General features: G+C 44.0%; 2 protein-coding genes and 1 non-coding gene across 17 annotated transcripts in view; 1 reads left to right on the top strand and 2 right to left on the bottom strand.

Moving 5' to 3' along the window:
* PWWP2A (PWWP domain containing 2A) overlaps nucleotides 1-19,361 on the top strand; it is a 64,917-nt gene extending 45,556 nt beyond the window's left edge. For 6 of the 13 annotated variants that reach the window (XR_010587696.1, XR_010587694.1, XR_012414320.1 and 3 more), the window contains one exon: nucleotides 1,309-3,595. Coding sequence is in view for 4 of the 13 variants with exons in the window: in XM_065547031.1 (XP_065403103.1) it covers nucleotides 1,309-1,322 (14 nt within the window). In the remaining 9 variants the exon portion in view is untranslated. Of the gene's footprint in view, nucleotides 1-1,308; nucleotides 3,596-17,381; nucleotides 17,514-18,990 lie in introns of those variants that run through there. The other 7 variants (XR_012414322.1, XR_010587693.2, XR_012414323.1 and 4 more) reach the window with 4 other exon arrangements.
* LOC123574229 (U6 spliceosomal RNA) lies at nucleotides 8,352-8,453 on the bottom strand. The gene has a single exon (XR_006699119.1). It is a non-coding gene; the product is annotated as a U6 spliceosomal RNA (small nuclear RNA).
* Nucleotides 15,491-20,793, bottom strand: part of TTC1 (tetratricopeptide repeat domain 1) — a 56,038-nt gene continuing 50,735 nt past the window's right edge. For all 3 annotated transcript variants that reach the window (XM_005558426.4, XM_073994694.1, XM_073994695.1), the window contains one exon: nucleotides 15,491-16,103. In XM_005558426.4, the coding sequence (XP_005558483.2) occupies nucleotides 15,970-16,103 (134 nt within the window). In that variant the 3' untranslated portion in view covers nucleotides 15,491-15,969. The remainder of the gene's footprint in view (nucleotides 16,104-20,793) is intronic.

Raw genomic sequence — 20,793 nt, 5'->3', positions numbered from 1 at the left:
CATAAATCATTGTTTTTTCGTTTTTGATTTTTTTTCCAGAAGCAAGGATTACATTCATCTTTCATCTTGATGTGTGTAGTATTTGTCCCTAGAGGTCACTTTTCATTGCTTGAGGAGAAACGTGATAGAATACCCTGTGAAATGTATTTTGTAGGCCTTAATCTAGTAAGTGAAGGAAGCATGGGAACACCGGAAGGCAACACAAAATCAAGTCAGTTCTGTTGACATGGGGAAGATACCTCCTGTGAAATGTTTGGAAGTTAAATAATGGGAATGATGGGGTGGTTCTCTGTTTTCCTTGTTGCATTGTGTTTGTTGTGTCTGTTATCATTCCACTGAAATACCATTTTTGGTTTAAAAATGCATTTGACCAAAAAATTCATCTTTTTTTCCACGGATCATCTCTTTTGGAATTGAAACTCGTGTTGGTACTTGGGTTTCCAGGTTTGAGAAGCATAATCAGGGATTGTAGAAGGTTTCCGTGGGCATCTTTCTACTTCGTAGTATTAGAGGGAGGTTGGTAGTGTTGATCATTCTGGTCATGCTATTTAGCAGTCATTTTTATAAGCCCTGCCCTTTATAAATACTGCGCTTAGAGTCCTGCTTCTTGTTGGAGGTATGGTGAAGAGGCCTCTGCTGATAATCAGGTTTGCTGGTGTAACAAGGGATACTGGTCAGTCTAACCAGTGTACATGTGTTGTCTTCTAGTATCAAAATGGTGCTCTTGATGCCTTCTGATGTGCTGTGTCTACTTCTGGGGAGGCACCCTCCACTCCCTTCTTTTTTTACTCTCTGCAAGTATGTGGGCAGTGTAACCTGCTGCTGATTTGTACATAGCCTGGCTCTGTTTATAAATTTGCTAAAACTGTAGGCTAGTCTGTGCTAGTAGAAGGCCGTTGGTGCTTCATAGCAGTCCCCAGCAACTAAACTGACTCTCACAGCATTATACTGTGAAATGGCAATATAAAGAACAAAATTAAAATTCCCCTGTTACTAGGCAGATATTTATAAGCAAGTATTTTTAAAAAAACACCTAAGTGCACATTGATTATGTAAAAATGACAGCCATTTTACTTGTGTTGGAAACTGGCCTGATAATACTTCAGAAATAACATGAATATTTCTGCTGGTTTAGAGTGGCAGTAAGTTGTTTTCTTAAAACAACATCGGTCAGGTTTAACCGATTTAAAAGAAAAAATCAGGTGTGATCCCACAGTCTATGTAGGGCTTAAACAACAAGGACATCTTTTCCTCATATAATTACTTGTGCTTAACTACATTTTCTTCCTTTTCTTTACTATATTTCAGCACAAAGACATTAGCAGGCTGCTGGTTTCATGGACCTGTACCACAATGACACAGAGAACACCAGAGCATCAGGACTGAATGAAATTGGAGTTTTTAAAGCTGCACTAAGAAGTAAATGTTAAGGCAGTGGTTAAAAACAAGTCTATAAAGGGGCACTTGCAAATTGTCCTATCTTAAACCGAAGAAAAGGTATTAGGGAATATTTTATAAAAAATAAACTATTGCAATAAATCATGCATGAGATGAGGAGAAAAATGATGTGAATTACACACACAAGAACTCACTTGAATTTTAGGTATGAAGAAACACTGACAGTAACTTCTTTTGAATGTGAAGTTCTTATCAGTACAGTTTGGACAGGCCTAAAAGACATGGGATGATGCAGAAATGCTGAATTATTTTTCATACTTAAACTTTGTGCTTTCTCCAAGGTTTAGGTTAATCAGTTCAGATACAAGCAAAGGTATTTCTAAAATGGCTCTTCTATGAAACAGCAATAGTCACATATGCCAAGGCCAATGTTTCCTTCAGGGTGCCAGTAGAAACAACAGAAAATAACATTCTGCTGAAAGGATGGCAAAGTGCCCCACCCCACCCCACAAACAAAATTTGGATCTTTTCCTTCTTTAATAAAGCAGGGCTGTATTATCTTGAATATATGTTTGCTTGTTAGAACATATTAAGATATATTTATTTGCCACTAGTATTTAACATTTTGTGCACATTTTCATAATTACATTCTTACCTTTCAAATTTTGACTCAAAGAGGATAGGCTAGTGTTGATCTTGGAGTGCAAATGTATACTCCAAGAGCTAGTTCTTAATTCTGCTGGGTTGGAAAGCCTTTTATTATTGTCTGTATCCTTACTGGTTTTATCTAGTTCAAAAAAGGTGATAACATCTAAATTTTGATGTGAACCTCTCTCCAGAAAGCCCCTCCTAAGTGCAAGAAATTCTAACAGGTGTCAGTAGGACTTGGCCCTGGGGGACAAGTGGCAGGAACAGGATCCTTTAAAACAGTGTCAAACTTTTCATGCATGGAGCATGAATTCTTACTAATAGAGACTGTAATTTTTTTCTTGTCTTTGGTAAATATTATAAAAAACCTTAATTTTTCTTTTTTAATGAATGGAGAAAACATGAGAAAACCAGATGGACCTGTTAGTACTACATTTTTAAGGCATTTTATATTTGATGGTGCCGTACTTTTAATAATAATAAAACTGAAGTTTTTTAGTGGCAATACTGATTTATTTTTTAAACCAGAAAGATAATCCATATTGATTACTTATTACAAAAAAGGGAAAATACGCCAAAAAATAAAAACCCTTAAAATTCATATGAAGCAACATAACAGGTAACTGAGCACTTGGCTCAAGTAGTCAGACTTTCCATAATGTTACTGTGTAAGTTTGGAATTACCTAATAACCCCAGACTCAGGATTACCAAAGGGTTCTGGGTGAGTTTGAAAACATTTAATACACCTATGATTTGTTTTACAACTTGAAGAGGCAGGCAGTCTTGTGTCTAATGAGCTTAATGCAAATTCTAATTATACTGCAAATAATTTGAAGTTTTTATTGCATTCTACAATTGTCTGTTTGGAAAATTACATATTATGAAGTCATTATATATTTTATCAAGTCAGAAAAAAATCAGCTCAGGAACTGTAGCAGCAGGGAGTTCTAAAGATGACATGAACTATACTATAGGGGTGCCCTACTCTATGTGGCCTAGGGCTTTGGTTTGGGTCAGTCTTGTTCTTTCAGATACAAAACACCAGCAGTACCTTGCAGGCTCACTTCAGGAACCAGATAACTCCCAAACCATGGTGGAATTATACATGAAGTGTATGATCAAGATTTTTAATTAAGCTTTAGAATTCTTTATTTGTGTAGAGTAATGGAAATGACCAAGAAGTAATAATATAAAGCAAAAGAATTGGGAGAGATCAGGTTATAAGTATATAAATATTTTTTTTCTCTCATGGCATATTCTCAAAGGTGTTCTGTTGCAAACCAGATTTTCCTTTTTTAAAAAATGAAACTTGGTGGTATTTAAAATCTAGACCTACCATGTTGCTATTTCACTTTCATTGCTTTAGTTGCTTAATATTTAAGCTTTGCTTCATGCTACCTTTTGTCTGTACTTCAATCTTCATAAGCCTATTTTGTTTTGTAGACTTGAATGATAAAAATTGTTTCTCATCTTAAGTATGCTCAGAGTTTTAAATGTTAAAGAATGTTGTGTAACCTTTATCCAATAAAGTCTTTGATTTTTTAAAAATTTAGTTATTTAAAAACTATGTTTACTTTTTAGGAGTTAGTTTTTAAATTTTTTTTTTTTTTTTTTTGCTATTAAAATTCAATCACTGGCTGTACTTTAGGGAGCTGTTTTGAGTAGCAGTGCTTCCTAAGGAGAACAACCTGCAGGAGATTTTATGGGACCTCTTTATGACCAAAGATAGAGAAAGGGTGAACAGTTTAATTAGGACCCTGTGCACAAACATAACTGCTTTTTGACAGAAACAACCTACCCTTCAGCGTTGGCTGTAATTACATGCCTGCTGCTGGGTTTGTCTTGTTTTCCTTTGTTTTAATTTTAAGGAATCCTGCCCTTATGGACAGATGGTCGCTTCTTGAACAGCCCAGCACATTCAGTGAGAGGTCGAGGGTTTGGCCTAGGAATCAGAAACACTTGGTTATCAGGAGAAATGAGCCTTTTCAAACCTACAGACAGTTCACAGGACTGGCCCAGCAACTTAGGTCAATGTACTTTCTTTTCTGTTTCAGAAAGGCAATCCTTTGGCTGCGTGTTATTCCAGAGTACATGAAGGCTTTAATCTCAAACATTCTCCCATTTCAGTTTATCTAAATGAGTATGAAAAAGAGACCACAGGAATCTGGCTCTGCTAATATCTTTTTTCTCTCAAACGTCTCACTAATGAAAATGGAACAGAGAGAACCAGGGAAGATTAACAACCCATGTGCTCATTATCTGAGAGGGCCTACAGGAGACTCACACTGATCCTGGTCATGTATATCAGTATATTTATAGACACGACTCCTACAAGATGCAGGGAATGAGTGATGCAACCCATAGATGCAACTGAAAATCTTACTGATGCTGGCCTTCACATAAGAAAGCGTAAGTTCACTTTTCCTCTTTCAGGTAAAGTTTTTTTTTTTTTTTTTAAATTTAAATAATAGAGACGAGGTCTTGCTTTGTTGCCCAGGCTGGTGTCAAACTCCTGGACTCAAGTGATCCTCCTGCCCCGGCCTCCCAAAGTGCTGGGATTATAGGCATGAGCCACTGCACCTGGCCATGATTCTTTTCTCAGAATAAGAAATTATTTGAATAAAGAGGTTTTTTTTGTTTTTTTTTTTTTTTTGTTTGTTTTTTTTTTTTTGAGACGGAGTCTTGCTCTTGTCGCCCAGGCTGGAGTGCAATGGCATGATCTTGGCTTACTGCGCCCTCCCTCCCCCGGGTTCAAGCAATTCTCCTGCCTTAGCCTCCCAAGTAGCTGGGATTACAGGCATGTGCCACCACCCCCGGCTAATTTTGTATTTTTAGTAGAGATGAGGTTTCTCCATGTTTGTCAGGCTGGTCTCAAACTCCTGACCTCAGGTGATCCGCCCACCTCGGCCTCCCAAGGTGCTGGGATTACAGCGTGAGCGACTGTGCCTGGACTTTTTTTTTTTTTTGAGATGGAATTTCACTGTTGTTGCCCAGGCTGGAGTGCAATGGCGTGATCTTGGTTTACTGCAACCTCCACCTCCCGGGATCAAGCGATTCTCCTGCCTCAGGCTCCTGAGTAGCTGGGATTACAGGCATGTGCCACAACGCCTGGCTAATTTTGTATTTTTAGTAGAGACAGGGTTTCTCCATGTTGGTCAGGCTGGTCTCGAACTTCTGATCTCAGGTGATCCACCCGCCTCAGCCTCCCAAAGTGCTGAGATTACAGGCATGAGCCACTGTGCCTGGCCATATGTTTTTTTTTAAGGATCCTTTTCTCTAGTGATTAGCATGCTGCCAAATCTTTGCTTAATTGAAATGAGATTTATTTATTTAGAGACGGAGTCTTGCTCTGTCACCCAGGCTGGAGTGCAGTGGTATGATCTCTGCTCACTGCAACCTCCGCCTCCTGGGTTCAAGCGATTCTCCTGCCTCAGCCTCCCAAGTAGCTGGGACTACAGACATGCGCCACCGCACCCGACTCATTTTTGTATTTTTAGTAGAGACAGGGCTTCACCATGTTGGTCAGGTTGGTCTTGAACTCCTGACCTCATGATCTGCCCACCTCGGCCTCCCAAAGTGCTGGGATTACAGGTGTCAGCCACTGTGCCGGGCCAGGAATTTTTATTGTTGTTAATTAGAATATAATCCACTGTTTCTGAGTTTTGTTTTAGCTCAGTGCCTAAGTCCTCTGGATCCTGAGTAGGCAGCTCAAAATTTGGGCGATCTTCTACATAAGTTGAACTGTAACATCATTGTGGAGTGCCCTGAGGTAAAAGAAGAGCCTGACATGTTAGTGCCCAGAAAAGCACAGCCAGCGCCTTTAGTAAGAACAGCCTTACAGAAGACAAGGATGGATACGACCCTTCACATGCCTAGATTCGGCTTTCTTAACATCTGTAGGAAATGAGACGGGCCAGACGAGCTTCTGTAGCACAAGCTGAAACTATAATCTCCAGCCTCTGATGCTAATTCAGAATCCAATCAAAGTACCACACTGCCCTAGGAAACCATCAGCCCTTTTCTCCCAGTTAAGTTTATGGGCAAAGTTGCAAACAGCATTTAATTTTGGGGCAATCAAACTACGCCTTACAAACTTGAGATCAAGTACTGTGTATAGCCTAGGAAAACCTACTCCTTTGATATTTAATTACTGTTTTCCCTACCTCTGTTCCCTTACTCCCATCCCTGAGGAGTTTCAGGTTTGTGGATTTCTGACTTTGAGTGGGAGGCACCGAGTGGAAGCTGTTTGCCACTGGCTCAGACAGCACGTGGCAGTTGCTGGGTGTGAGTCCAGGGGGGCATGTCTCTGATGTGGACGTCAGTCTGGTACTGTAGGCCGCAGAGGGACAGTGAGATTCCAGTATCTTCAAATCCACCTCTTCACATTTGAAACCAAGAGTTTCTCCAGAAGCCTTTTTGGGTGGGGATTCCCTTCACATCTGTCATGACGACTGATGGCTGATGAGCCCAGTGCCTAGTAGTGGTTCCCACCTTAATAGGCTATATTTTTCTGCAAGCGGAACCGGCAGCTGGGACTGATGGAAATGAAGACTAGCTGACACTGGGTCACTGGCACAGATCACTTGCTGTGGGCTTCCTTGGCAGTGAGGCAGCAGACCTTGTTGTGCCTTAGTGAAGGGGGAAATGGGAGCTTCCAGTTTCCACTTGAGTGAAAGGAAAAAGGCGGCAGGGAATCATATTTCTAGTTCTGGCTGATAGAACTTAACTTTTGTATGATGGCACGTATTCCTAGCTTGCAGATCTCAGAGGACTGGGCAACTAGAAAATTTTATATTAATTTTTTGTGTTTTTTTTTTGAGATGGAGTTTTGCTCTTGTTGCCCAGGCTGGAATGCAGTGGCACATTCTCGGCTCACTGCAACCTCCACTTCCCCGGTTCAAGCAGTTCTCCTGCCTCAGCCTCCCGAGTACCTGGGATTACAGACATGTGCCACCACACCCAGCTAATTTTGTATTTTTAGTAGAGATGGGGTTTCACCATGTTAGGCTGGTCTCAAACTCCTGACCTCAGGTGATCTACCCACCTCAGCCTCCCAAATAACTGGGATTACAGGCATGAGCCACCCCGCCTGGCGATATTAATGTTTTTATTACAGAATATCTCAGATATTTGTAAAAGTAGACCAGTAAAACAAACCCCTGTGTACCCAACCTAGCTTTAACAAGTACCAACTTGTGGCCAGGAAGATTGAAAATTCTGATGCTTTGAAATGTAAAAATAGAGAACATCCTTACTCTTTTTAGTCGTATTGTTTTTGAGACAAGGTCTTGCACAGTTTAGGCTGGAGTGCACTTGTGCAATCCTGGCTCACTGTAGCCTCGACCTCCAGGGCTCAGGCGATCCTCTGACCTCAGCTTCCTGAATAGCTGGGACCACAGATAGACATACTACCAGGCCTGGCTAATTTAAAAATAAATTATCTTTGTAGAGATAGGGGCTCACCATGTTGCCCAGGCTGGTCTTGAACTCCTGGACTCAAGCAGTCCTCCCACTTCAGTCTCCCAAAATGCTGGGATTACAGGCATGAGCCAGTGCGTCCAGCCACTGCGCCGAGCTCTCTCACTCATTTTCATAAACTAACATTTTTTTTGAGACGGAGCCTCGCTGTGTTGCCCAGGCTGGAGTGTAATGGTGCAATCTTGGCTCACTGCAACTTCTGATTCCTGAGTTCAAGTGATTCTCCCACCTCAGCCTCCCGAGTAGCTGGGATTACAGGCACCTGCCATCATGCCTGGCTAATTTTTGATTTATTTATTTATTTTTGAGATGGAGTCTTGCTCTGTTGCCCAGGCTGGAATGCAGGCACCTGCTATCACACCTGGCTAATTTTTGTTTTATTTATGAGATGGAGTCTCACTCTGTTGCCCAGGCTGGAGTGCAGGCGCCTGCCATCACATCTGGCTATTTATTTATTTATTTATGAGACAGAGTCTCGCTCCGTTGCCCAGGTTGGAGTGCAATGGTGCAGCCATGGCTCACTGCAGCCTCAACCCTGTGGTTCAAGTGGTCTTCCTGCCTAAGCCTCCTGAGTAGCTGGGACTACAGGTATGCGCTACCACCCCTAGCTAACATAAAAAAATTTATTTTGTAGTGACAGGGTTCCCCTATATTATCCAGGTGGTTCTGAACTCCTGGGCTCAAGCGATCCTCCCACCTCGCCCTCCGAAGGTGCTGGGATTACAGGCATGAGCCACTGTGCCCAGCCCGTAAACTGCCCCTTGAAGGGTTGTAAGCAGTCGTTCTCATGTGCTAACGTTATTTTCACCCTACTTGGACTGGCTGGTAGCAAGTAATCCATTTTTTTAATTGACTTTTTTTTCCAGAGTCCATGCTAATCTTCTCTGTATCCTTCCAATTTTAGTATATGTGCTGTCGAAGCAAGCACAGTAATCAATTTTTCATTTTCAGAGGCATTAATGGATCTGGAATAGTGTGAGGTCAGGATAGCTCTGCACACAACAGGAGGAAGTGATTGCAAATGATAGCTTCCTGTCCCTGTACAGCTTTTAATTGTGCAGTTCACTGAAGGAACGTATTTTTCAGCCACTTCTGGTGGAATGCGCACATACTTTTTAAAAGGAAATCCAGGTGATGGAAGGATTAAGCTTGTTACTATCAAATACCGAGGAAGCAGGCTGGAAAGAATCCCTAACTGAAATCACTTCAAGGAGAGTTGACTAGGATTGTGTGGGTATGTATCAAGTACACAGTAGCCACAGATAAGGTTAGAGGAAGAGTTTCTCTTCCCTATCCTCGTCCCTCCTGTATTTCTTAAGGGGAGGGACGAGCATAGGGAGGGAACCGGCACAGCAATGAAGGGAAGTGATCACAGAAAACAACAGGAAGGAACATACAATCCAGCTGGCAGTGACCACAGGCTGCAGGCTCATAAGGCTGCATCTGAACGGGGACTGCGCAGCTGAGCGCCAGCAGCTCCAGCCTTTCCTCTTAAGCCAAGGGCAATCTGGAGAGAGCACAGATAACAAGCAGAGGAAACGGATGAGGGCTCGTCGAGATATTTCCCATCCTATGTGGTGTCTCAGATTTGCACTTTGGTCTTGGGGGATTATTGGACTCTTCCTCTTAAAGATCTTTTCCAAGATCAAAGCAGCCATTAACTTCCACAGCTGTCTTAACAGCCGTCCTCTTGGGTCTGTTATCATAGCCTTTCCCTTGGACATCCCAAGTTTTACAGAACTGGTGGTAAAAGGATTTGCAGGCCTGCTTACTTCTTGGGATCAGACCATGCTTGCAAAAATATATCTTCCATCAGGTTTACATCTGACGCCTGCTGCCAGCTTCTCCTCCCACTATCTATTCAGGCAGTAAAATGCCTCTAAAAAGCTCCTGCGCCTAGTCTTCCTGCACCAACTTAGATCCTAGCTTGAAAGTTGAGTGAAATGTTACTTACCAGTAGTCTCAGAGGCCAGTTCAGAGAGTGAAGGGGCACCAGAAATAACTACTAAGCCCGACAACATCTCTTTTTCTTTTTAAGACAGGGTCTCACTCCCAGGCTGGAATGCAGTGGTGCCATCTTGGCTCACTGCAGCCTTGACTTCCTGGGCTCTGGTGATCCTCCACCTCAGCCTCCTAAGTACCTGGGACTACAGGTGTGTACCACCATGCCTGGCTAATTTTTTGTATTTTTACTAAAGATAGGGTTTCGCCATGTTGCCCAGGCTGGTCTCGAACTCCTGGGCTAAAGCTATTCACCCATGTTGGCCTTCCAAAGTGCTGGGATTACAGGTGTGAGCCACTGCACCTGGCCAGCAACATTTCTTAAAGCACTCTCCCCTACTTTTAGTTACATAAAACGTTGTAGGAACTGCAACTCTCAGCATTTATGGATGACACAAACATTCATGTCTTTGGCTTTATCCAAGCAGCTCTGAAGGACAGTGTATGAGGTCTCGTCATTTTGCCGAAGCTCAGATGTATGCCCAGTGCCACGATGTCCCTAAAGTTATAGGAGCATCTATAACATGTAGGCTTAGCAACTCCCCAGCTTCCACACTTAGACATGGTATAACACTGTCTCCTTAAGTACAGTTATTTGTAAAGTGAGATGGGCGTTTTGCAGGGAATGGGGCAAGGAGCAAAAGGCTAAAAATCACCAACCACAACAAACTGGCTGCAGTGCTTGTGATGAAAGGGAAGCACACATGGAAAGGCATATTTTTTTTTCTTTCAGAGACAGGGTCTCTCACTATTACCCAGGCTGGAGTGTGGTGGCTCGGTCATAGCTCACTGCAGCGTCAAACTCCTGTGCTCAAGTGATCCTCCTGCCTCAGCCTCCCAACTAGCTGGGGCTACAAGCATGTGCCACCATACCTGACTTGGTTTTAAAACATTTTTTGGTAGAGATGGGGTCTCAGTATGTTGACTAGGCTAAGGTCTCGAACTCCTGGTTTCAAGTGATCCTCCTGCCTCAGCCTCCCAAAGTGTTGGGATTACAGGTGTAAGCCACTGCACCTAGCTAGTTCTTAGAAAAATGGTTGAGATTTTTAAAATAGGTAAATTTAACAGCATGGATCCATGAGTAAAATGAAGGAATGAACCCACAGTGCACTCTACACGGAAAAACCACCATATGAGTATGAATTTGTTTTAGAAATCCCAATTTCCTGGGGAAGCCTCCTGCAGAGGCCCCAACCAATGGAAAAGCTGCTCCTGTGAAAACTGGAAAAGTAGTTAGGACACAGTGTGGGAATATACAGAAAACATAAGACTTGATGGAAATGTGGCCTGGAGAAGGTGAGGAGACTGAAATGAAAGGAAAAGTTGGGGATTTTTTTTTTTTTTTTTTTGAGACAGAGTCTCGCTATGTCGCCCAGGGTGGAGTGCAGTGGCCGGATCTCAGCTCACTGCAAGCTCCGCCTCCCGGGTTTTTACGCCATTCTCCTGCCTCAGCCTCCCGAGTAGCTGGGACTACAGGCGCCCACCACCTCGCCTGGCTAGTTTTTTGTATTTTTTTAGTAGAGACGGGGTTTCACCGTGTTAGCCAGGATGGTCTCGAACTCCTGACCTCGTGATCCGCCCGTCTCGGCCTCCCAAAGTGCTGGGATTACAGGCTTGAGCCACCGCGCCCGGCCAAGTTGGGGATTTTTTAATCCTTGGAAATATCCAAGATGCAAAAAATGAAAACTTAAAAACCAGGAGACAGATGCTTACAGGCCAAGTTGAATGTTCAACATCTGAGGACATTCTACATGGCCGTGCAAGACAGGCTAGACTGGCTTAGAGTGACCTTCTTTACAGAATGCTTTTTATTTTTATTATGTATTTATTATTACAGAAATGGGGTCTTGCTATATTGCCCAGGCTGGTCTCAAACTCCTAAGCTCAAGCGATCCTCCTGCCTTGGCCTCCCTACGTGTTGGGATTATAGGCATGAGCCACTGTGCCCAGCCTACAGAATGTTGTTTTGAGCTCCATGGGTATGATTACTGGATTCACTGTTGAGAAACCCTAGCTGAGCCCTCCAAATTTGCCAGAACTACACACTTAACGAAATAACACTACTAAGAAAGTTTACTTGAGTAACTAGGGCCAGAAACTCCAGGGTGAGGTGGCCACTTCGGGCAATACTGGGTTAAGTCACAGATAAGTTACTGACTTTGATTCAGTGACACCAAGCTGTCGTCTCTGTCTCCCACTGCATTCTTTGGAATGTGAAAAATAGCAAGTAAGCCTTTTTTTTTTTTTTTTTTTTTTTTTTTTTTTTTTTTAGATAGGTTGGTTTCACTTTGTCACCCAGGCTAGAGTGCAGTGGCATGATCTCAGTTCACTGCAGCCTCGACCTCCTGGGCTCAAGCAATCCTCCTGCCTCAGCCCCTCAAGTAGCTGGGACTACAGGCGCACACCACCACACCCAAGTAGTTTTTTGTATTTTTTGTAGAGACGGGGTTTCACCATATTGTCCAGGCTGGTCTTGAACTCCTGAGCTAAAGGAGTCTGCCCACCTCAGCCTCCCAAAGTGCTAGGATTACAGGACCTGTGCCTGGCTGAGAAAAAATAGCAAGCAAGCCTCCTAAGCTGACATGTGAATTACCTGCTGGGTCTTAAAATTTATGGAGATGATTAGTTTCTATTTATCTTGAGGTAACAGATATTGGTTAGTAGTGAAGGAGAAATCTGAAAAAACAGGCACCAAAAGGGCACAGAATTAGAAGACTTTTGAATAGTGATGGTTGTTCACATTAAAACCACCTCTTGTGGAATATCCTTTAATACCAGTTTACTAAGTCTCTAGTACAGTGGTAGCTGCTGGTACTATTAACAACATAAATGTGGCCCTTTTCATGAGCTCATGGTCTACTCAGGAGGCAGATGAGAAATAGTAGATATTTTAAAGAATGTTTCTCAGAGTCTCCAGGGCAATTCTAAAAGATCAAAAAAATTTTTTTTTGAGACAGGGTCTCACTGTGTTACCCAGGCTGGAGTACAGTGGCATGATCTCAGCTTACTGCAACCTCCGCCTGTCGGGTTCAAGCGATTCCCCTGCCTCAGCTTCCTGGGTAGCTGGGACAGGCGCCCGCCACCATGCCCGGCTAATTTTGTATTTTTAGTAGAGATGAGGTTTTGCCATATTGGCCAGGCTGGTCTGGAACTCCTGACCTCAGGTGATCCACCTGCCTCAGCCCCCCAGAGTGCTGGGATTACAGGTTTGAGCCACCGCACCCAGCCTCCAAAAATTATTTTGACCCATTGCAATATTGTTGGAATAAGAACATGTACAACATCACAGTGTTACTACCTTAAAAGTAAATTCTGGTATGCTTTTTTGGTGGGGGGTGGGAAGCATCATATAACTTTTTAAAATTTTTTGAGATGGAGGCTTGCTCTGTCACACAGGTTGGAGTGCAGTGGCGTGATCTTGGCTCACTGCAATCTCCAGCTCCTGGGTTCAAGCAATTCTCCTGCCTTAGCCTCCCAAGTAGCCGGGATTACAGGCATGTGCCATTGTGCCTGGCTAATTTTTATATTTTTAGTAGAGATGGGGTTTCACCATGTTGGTCAGGTTGGTCTCGAACTCCTGACCTCAGGTGCTCGCCCGCATTGGCCTCCCGAAGTTCTGAGATTACAGGTGTGAGCCACGGTACCTGGCCATAGCTTTAAAATCATACATTCTAGCAGCAATAGGCAAATACAGGCCACCTTCCTACCTTAACACTTACTTTCTACTTTTGAACTCTGAAGCTTTTCTATGGTCAAACATTTTCAAAAGGTTTGAATATATCTTTTCTTACAAATGTTAGAAGCAGCAAAGTAACAGTGCCCTTTAAACTCCTTGGCTTAAGCAAACTCACACCTGCTGACATCCTTTCCTTTCCAGACAATGCACTGCTTGGCCCACCCACTGGGAGCATGTAATGTTGGCCTTGTGTAGCACCTATAAGATTTCAGTGTGATTGAGAGGAAGAGGAGGACGAAGCCTAAGAAACAAAATCTCTACACTCACGGCAATGGTGGTCTCGGGCATCTTCTCTTAACCAAAGCTGTTTCTAGATGAACAAGTCTATTTCCTATTCCTTGGAGACACAGACAGTCCTTCAGGAATCTCAGCCCTGATTTTGCTAAGTCTAAGCCATTGAGCTCCAGGCACAATCTGACAGTAGTTCTCAAAATGTAGTCCAAGGCTCTGTAGGCGTTCTGGAGACCCTTTCAAGGTGTCTATCTGGCCAAAACTATTTTCATAATACAAAATTAAAGGGTCTACTTTTTTCACTGTCATCCTGTCAATGACTGCACTGTGATCTCATGACAAACTGAATATAGGAGATGTGAGACTCTTGCTGTTTTCTATCAAGCCATGCATTAAAGAGATTTGCAAAAATGTCACTCTTCTCACTAAAATGTGTCTTTGAGTTGGAAGATTTTTTCATAAAAATTAAAAAAAAATTCATTAAAACTTTTTTTTTTAGAGACAAGGTCTGTGTCACCCAGGATGAAGTGCAGCAGTGGGATCATAGCTCACTGCAGTCCTGAACTCCTGGGCTCAAGCAATCAATCCTCCTGCCTCAGCCTCCCAAGTAGCATGAAGCCACTATGTCCAGCTAATTTTTTTTTTTTTTAACTTTTTTTTGTAGAGACGGAACCTTGCTATGTTGCTTAGGCTGGTCTGGAGCTCTGGTCTCAAGCAATACTCCCACATTGGCCTCCTGAAGTGCTGGGATTACAGGCATAAACCATCCATCGTTCCTGACTTGACATAAAATTATTGATAGTAACATGAAACGTGTTATTTTTTAAAGGGATTAAATACTTTAAAATTTTCTATCTTAATTTTTAATATACTAAATATTGATATAATGCACATAAGTGGAAATGCTCTTAAAATTTTTTTTGCAGACTATGAAGGGCTCCTGAAATAAAAGTTTGGGCACGGTGGCTCACACCTGTAATCCTAATGCTTTGGGAGGCTGAGGTGGGTGGATCACTTTGAAGCCAGGAGTTCAAGACCAGCTTGGCTAACATGGTGAAACTCTGTCTCTACTAAAAATACAAAAAATTAGCCAGGTGTGGTGGTACATGCCTGTAATCCCAGCTACTCTGGAGGCTGAGGCAGGAGAATTGCTGGAGCCTGGGAGGCAGAGGTTGCAGTGAGCCAAGATCGCGCCACTGCACTCCAACCTGGGTGACAGAGCGAGACCCCGTCTCAAAAAAGAAAAAAAAAATTGAGAACCACTGTCTAGCATAATGCTGGCTGCACAGGAAGCACTCAACACTCACTTCCAGACCATCCAGTATTCATACAACTTGTATGATTTTTCACGCATACATTTTTGGGAAAATTGGATGCCAGATTTAACACAGTTTCTTCTGAGGTTCACTTTGACCAAAAGGAAAAAAAAGATCAAAAGCTTTTAGGAACAGATCAGAAGAATCACATAGTCCTTAACACTGGGAGTATGACTGACTACTGCATGTCACTTACAGAATTATATGTGTAATTTACTTCCAAGATGAAACTTGCATGGCAATGCTTTTGACACTCAAACCAGAGCAACTGCAAGCTTTTCACTAGCATCAACTGATGAGGAGAAAAATATTCTATCTTTGACACCTCTGGGTTCATGTAGTTGAAAAGAATATGGTTTTGTTCTGGGATTCATATACTACCATTCCTTGATGAAGCTATTTTAAGTTAAAAATACTAACATTTGGTCAAAAACAGATTTATAATTATCTACACAAACCTGGTGGGGCCCAAGACAGCTTGTAAGGTGGACTTTCTGAATTCTAGTACATGGTAGAATGGTCAACTCTTCAAGATAAATCTACAAGGCAACAAAAACTTTGGGCAGATTTGTGGAATCTGTTATGAGTAACCCTGCTTAAAACCAACACTGCTCCCAAAGCCAGAGAAGGCTTCTGCCTTAGTTGTCATTACGTGACAAAATTCACAACCCAACCCAGACCTAAGCACAGAAAGCTTTTATTACCACAGAGGAAATCAGGAAATGCTGGAGGCAGCCTCGTTAGCTGTGTGATCAGGGAGGGGACAGGCAGGCGGGAACCCGTCATCAGTCATGTCTGGGCAGTCTCCCAACCAACAGGTCTGTTTGGTTCAGGAGAGGCTTTTGCTGGGCTGTGTGTCTGTGTGGATAAGGAAGGTCAGCCTCGACAAATGGGCTTCTTCCTGGACATAGGACAGGCAGAACCGGGATACCAGCTGCACAGACACCACCTTAAAATGGAAATCAAATTAGGTTCATTACATCAGGAAGTACATTTCACCCTGATCATAAAGGAGGGAAAAGGGAGCACTAGGCTCTACTGGATAGCCTTTCTTTTAGATAAGATGCTTTTAAAAGTTAAACATTGGCAGGGCCTTTCCCCTTGCTAACAGCAAGCAGCACACAATTCCAAGTCAGCTTGTAAAGCTATTGTTATCTTTGTTATCTGTTATTATTTGGATTTTGAACGAAATTGATGGAGTACGAGCCAGTAGAGGAATCCTGTTTGATCTGGAAATTTTCCGTGGAGAGCCCAAAAGGTCGGAGAACCAAGTTCCCAAGATCTTTTAATTTACCTGTAATGTAAAAGCAAAAACTCAAATGAATACAGGAATGAACAGAAGCAGGAAGGCACCAATTAATCTTGCCTTACCACTGAGTACAAAATATAAAAGCATCTCTTTGCAGTTAAAGAAATGCCTACTTTTAATATGATGAAAGCTTCCAGGAGAGTTCCCAACCCCTCTTCCCCACTCAGCAGTGCAGTCACTTCAGTGCCGTCCACCCCAAGCCTGTGCTTCCATAGATGAGAGTGGAGTCCTGCTGGCTCTCTCTGGGAGATCAGAGCCTCCTGTCCTAACTGGCCAGTACTATCAAAGGACACAGGCTTCTGGGGTGAGTTCTGGGAAAACCAACTGCTGTTCCAGTGAGGCTCAAGGCACCCTGCCAAGCCAGGTCTGCCTGGTAGTGAGGGCAGAGGTCCCTCCAAGTCTCTTTTCTCTAGAACGGCAGCAGCCACCTGCTAAATTTAATTCAACTCAGTCCATTTCCACTGAGCTTGGATTCATATTCAAGAGCTTCCTGCTTTCCTAAGCAAATCCTTAGCTTCTACACCAGACTAGCCATTTCTTAGAAATGGGATCCTGTTCATTTGCACAGCAACCTCAATAAGACCTCAATAGTCCACGCTCCTCTTCCCAAGTTTCAGGCTTTATTTACACATGACTTGAGTGAGATATATAAGTCAGGTGTGGTGGCTCACACCTGTAATCCCAGCACTTTGGGAGGTCGAGGTGGGTGGATCACTTGAGGTCAGGAGTTCGAGACCAGCCCGGCCAACATGGTGAAACCTTATCTCTACTAAAAATACAAAAATCAGCTGAGGGTGGTGGCATGTGCCTGTAGTCCTAGCTACTAGGGAGGCTGAGGCAGGACAATCGTTTGCACCCGGGAAGCAGAGGTTGCAGTGAGCTGAGATTGCGCCACTGCACTCCAGCCTGGGCGACAGAGTGAGACTCCGTCTCAAAAAAGAAAAAAAAAAAAAAAAAAAAAAGTCACGGTGTATAGCCGACGGTTCTTGCCAAGCGTGGTGACTCATGCCTGTAATCCCAGCACTTTTGGGAAGCTGACGCAAGAGGACGGTTTGAGCCCAGTAGTTCTAGACCAGCCCAAGCAACATGATGAGACGCTCATCTCTACAATTTTTTTTTTTTTTAAAACAAAAAACTAACAGTTCTTATGCTGTTTTAAGATATAAGGAACATTTGAAACTAGGAATGTTCCAGAAAATTTTGGCGGGGATGGGTGAATAAACAGTTTCAACCTTTTCTAAACTGCTTTAATTTTTCTTGCAGGTCTGCTTCCAGTGGAGGTGAGAATGGGGGTAGACGAAAAGAGAAATCCCTAATCATCAGAGGCACAGGCTCCTTCCCACTTCCTAGCAGCTTTTCTCACTCTGAGACCTCCCATCTTAGAGTAAAGCCCAGGTAAAGCACTTAAAGAACGCATGGCCTTGGCTGGGTACAGTGGCTCACACCAGTAATCCCAGCACTTTGGGAGGCTGAGGCAGGAGGATCACGTGAGTCTAGGAGTTTGAGACCAGCCTGAGCAACATAGGGAGACCCTGTATCTACAAAAATTTTAAAATTAGCTAGATGTGGGGGAACACGCCTGTTGTCACAGCTATGCAGAGGCTGAGGTAGGAGGACTGCTTGAGCCCAAGGAGTTCAGGGCTGCAGCGAGCCATGATCGTGCCATTGCACTCCAGCCTGGGTAACAGCAAAAAAGACGCATGGCCTTTACATTTTCCAGGCCTCCCTAATAACGCATGGTAAGAACTTATAGTCTCAGGCTTAAGAACTAGCCCAAGGAAGCTCACCATGTCCAGAGAAAGGCCAACCCATCTTTGGATGAAACAGTAAATTGAGAAAGCTCCCAGAACCTGGGATGGCCGTTCTCCAGGCAGGCCTCCGAAACCTAAACCTGGGACACACACGTTCAGTGCTGCTGCTTGTGTCAGGAAACCACCGGCACAAACCCTGGGTGCCTGCACACGGGAGCGGCACAGCCTCGGGCACATGTGTGTATAGGGAGGGGCTCACAATAAGCAAGAGTAAGACAGGGCAGCCTCAGGGCAACCTGAGTTAGCAACACCAACCAGGAACGCTGGCAGTTTGTCCTGGGGTTGGAAAAAGAGGACAGGGAAGGGGGGAAAAAAACCCATCAAAAGCAGCCCAATAAAATGTTGGTCCTGGGAAATCCTTGGCTCTTGTGATACGGAGTGAGTGAAGTGAGAATGACTCTCAGGAGCCACTCACATCAGACTCTCGAGGAGGGGCAGTTCCATGGTGGAGAAGCCTCCGGTCCAGGCCTACTCTGGATGGTCCACTGAGCCCAGGGCCACTACGTGGATGGAGGGATCATTGCAAGCTCATCTCCAGTGCCAGAAAAACAATTTAAAGTACAGACTGGAGATTTTACTTGGCATCTATTATGTGAGCCACTGGGATGTCAAGAATAAAAGTAGCTTCCATGCACAGCGATCACAGTCTAGTGGGGAGGCAGACCCAAAAGACTGAGGTGTGCCCAGAAGTGCTTTCTGACCTTGCAGGAGCACGAGGAAGCCTTTTCAGAAGAGGCCGCACGCCACAGTGCTCTAGGGGATGGGAATCGGTCCCGGGTGATGGCATGGCACCGTGCTCCAGCGATGGCAGTGTCCTCAGGCAGCAGTGGCTTGGCTTTAGGCTGGTCTGCACAAAAGGAGGTTTCCCTCTAGTGCAGAAAGCCCATTCCAAGCTAAGACTGCAAATATTCAAACTGCCAAAGAGAGGAAGAATTCTCTTTCCCGGGCTCTCACTTTGCCTAACTGGCTAAAGGGCCTGTCTGCCACAAGTCACCTCTGAACTTTTAGCTTGTGTGATTCTATGGTGTGGCAGTCATGAAGATGTACTTCTCCAAATGCAGGGGACACAGTGGCTGCACTCTAAAATCCATCAGCACGTTCCTGCAGAGGCCACCCTTCCCACCTGCGGCTTCCAGCCAGCGCCTGAGCATGCGAGGGGCAGGCCAGGGACTCGTCTGAGGGGCAGCGCTGGCTCCCCAATGGCTTTGTTGAAACTTTCTCAACACCACACTCCAGTGGAAAACTCCCCCTCCCCCGCTCCTCCTCCTCCACAGGGGTCTGCCAGCTCTGCCAACATCCTCCAGCTCCCAGCCCCTCCTCCGCTCCTCCTCCTCCACAGGGGTCTGCCAGCTCTGCCAACATCCTCCAGCTCCCAGCCCCATATTCCCTTGCAGGTGTTTCCCCCAATAAATCTCTTGTACTTTTAATCCTATCTTGGCATCTGTTTTTTGGATGATCCAGACTAACACATAGATAATTATTCTTTTTCCTTCAATTCCAGTATCTCTGCCTTTATAACATTCCACATTAATTTCACCAACCATCACTTACAGGAAAAAAAAAAAAAAAAGAAAAAAAAAGAAAAGAAAACGCAAAATTCTGCTTTCTAAACAAGACTACATATATATAATACCTGGCAGGTAGCAGGTATGTAATAAAAGACACACAAATAGTCTCTGCATTAGAGAAGACCTAAGGTCACCTGATATAGATTAATTCAACCAACATGTACTCATTACATGTGTGTGGCACCTTGCTGTGTGTAGTAGAGATGCAGAGATACATGACATGGTCTATACACCAAAACAAGTTTAGAATTTGACAAGGCAGAAAAGACATACACGCAAAACCAAATTCATATGCAGCTGAGTTATAACATGCCATGAGAGTCAGGAAGGGGAAGATTCCTTCGGCTGGGGCAGGAAGAGAGGAAAGGGGTGGAGGAAAGAGAAGATTTGGTCTATCTTTGTCTAAGAGTTTGCACTTGAACCAGGCACCAAAGGCCATAGGACTGCAACCATATGAGACAGAGGTGGTGTCAGTGCAAGCCCAAACAGTGTGCGCCAATGCACAGAGGTAGGTAGGCGAGCTGTGTGTCCAATGGGGCTGAAGCGGGGCAGGCAGGTGCCTCCCGCCAGGCCCTCCTGAGCCAGGCCCATCAGCCTACAGTTCCCATGCCACAGGAAGCCTCTGATGGCTTGAGAACTGAGTGTTCACGGTTAGTAATCCTGTGGCAAAATGAAGAATGAACCAGAAAGGGAGACCCTGGGGGTGGTTCTGACAGAAAGTTAGGCCCACATTATGGGAAAGAGGCCATTTATTCACTGAACAAACATTAACATTTCTACAGTGCTTGGGTAGATGGGCTCTGAAGCCAGAGTGTGGTCAGTGGAACACAAAGAACAGGGCAAAACAGTATGGTAGAATCAACAAGTTTTAAGTGACTGAAAAATTTACTTTTTGCTGTTTGTGCCAATGACAGAGAAGCAACAGCATTCAGTAGAGCTCAGGCTCCTAAATATAAGCACACTCACACATTTTTCTGCCTGCAGTTTAAGAGTCAGGTTGGGTGCTCAGAGGCTAAAGCAGCTTCCTTGTATCCAAGTAGGATCATCTGCCAAACTAGCCTATCTGCCACACTTTCCACTGGTTGTCAAATTCTGTCTTCCTTATCTGGACACTAATCAATGAGGTTTCCTTGTTTCCACCTATAGCACAGGCGGCACCATCACTTGGCCTGAATATGTCCACATGTCCCTAACTATTAGGATCTCATCTATCAGACTAGATCCCATGGCAAAGAGAAGAGTACAAAACTACTCGTGCTTAGACCAGAATGTTTAGAAACAGGAATCAGAGTGCTT

This window comes from Macaca fascicularis, chromosome 6 (assembly GCF_037993035.2).
Source record: "Macaca fascicularis isolate 582-1 chromosome 6, T2T-MFA8v1.1".
In the NCBI taxonomy this organism is placed as follows: domain Eukaryota; kingdom Metazoa; phylum Chordata; class Mammalia; order Primates; family Cercopithecidae; genus Macaca; species Macaca fascicularis.
Note: the sequence above shows the minus strand (reverse complement) of the source record. Positions and strands in the feature narration are given on the sequence as shown.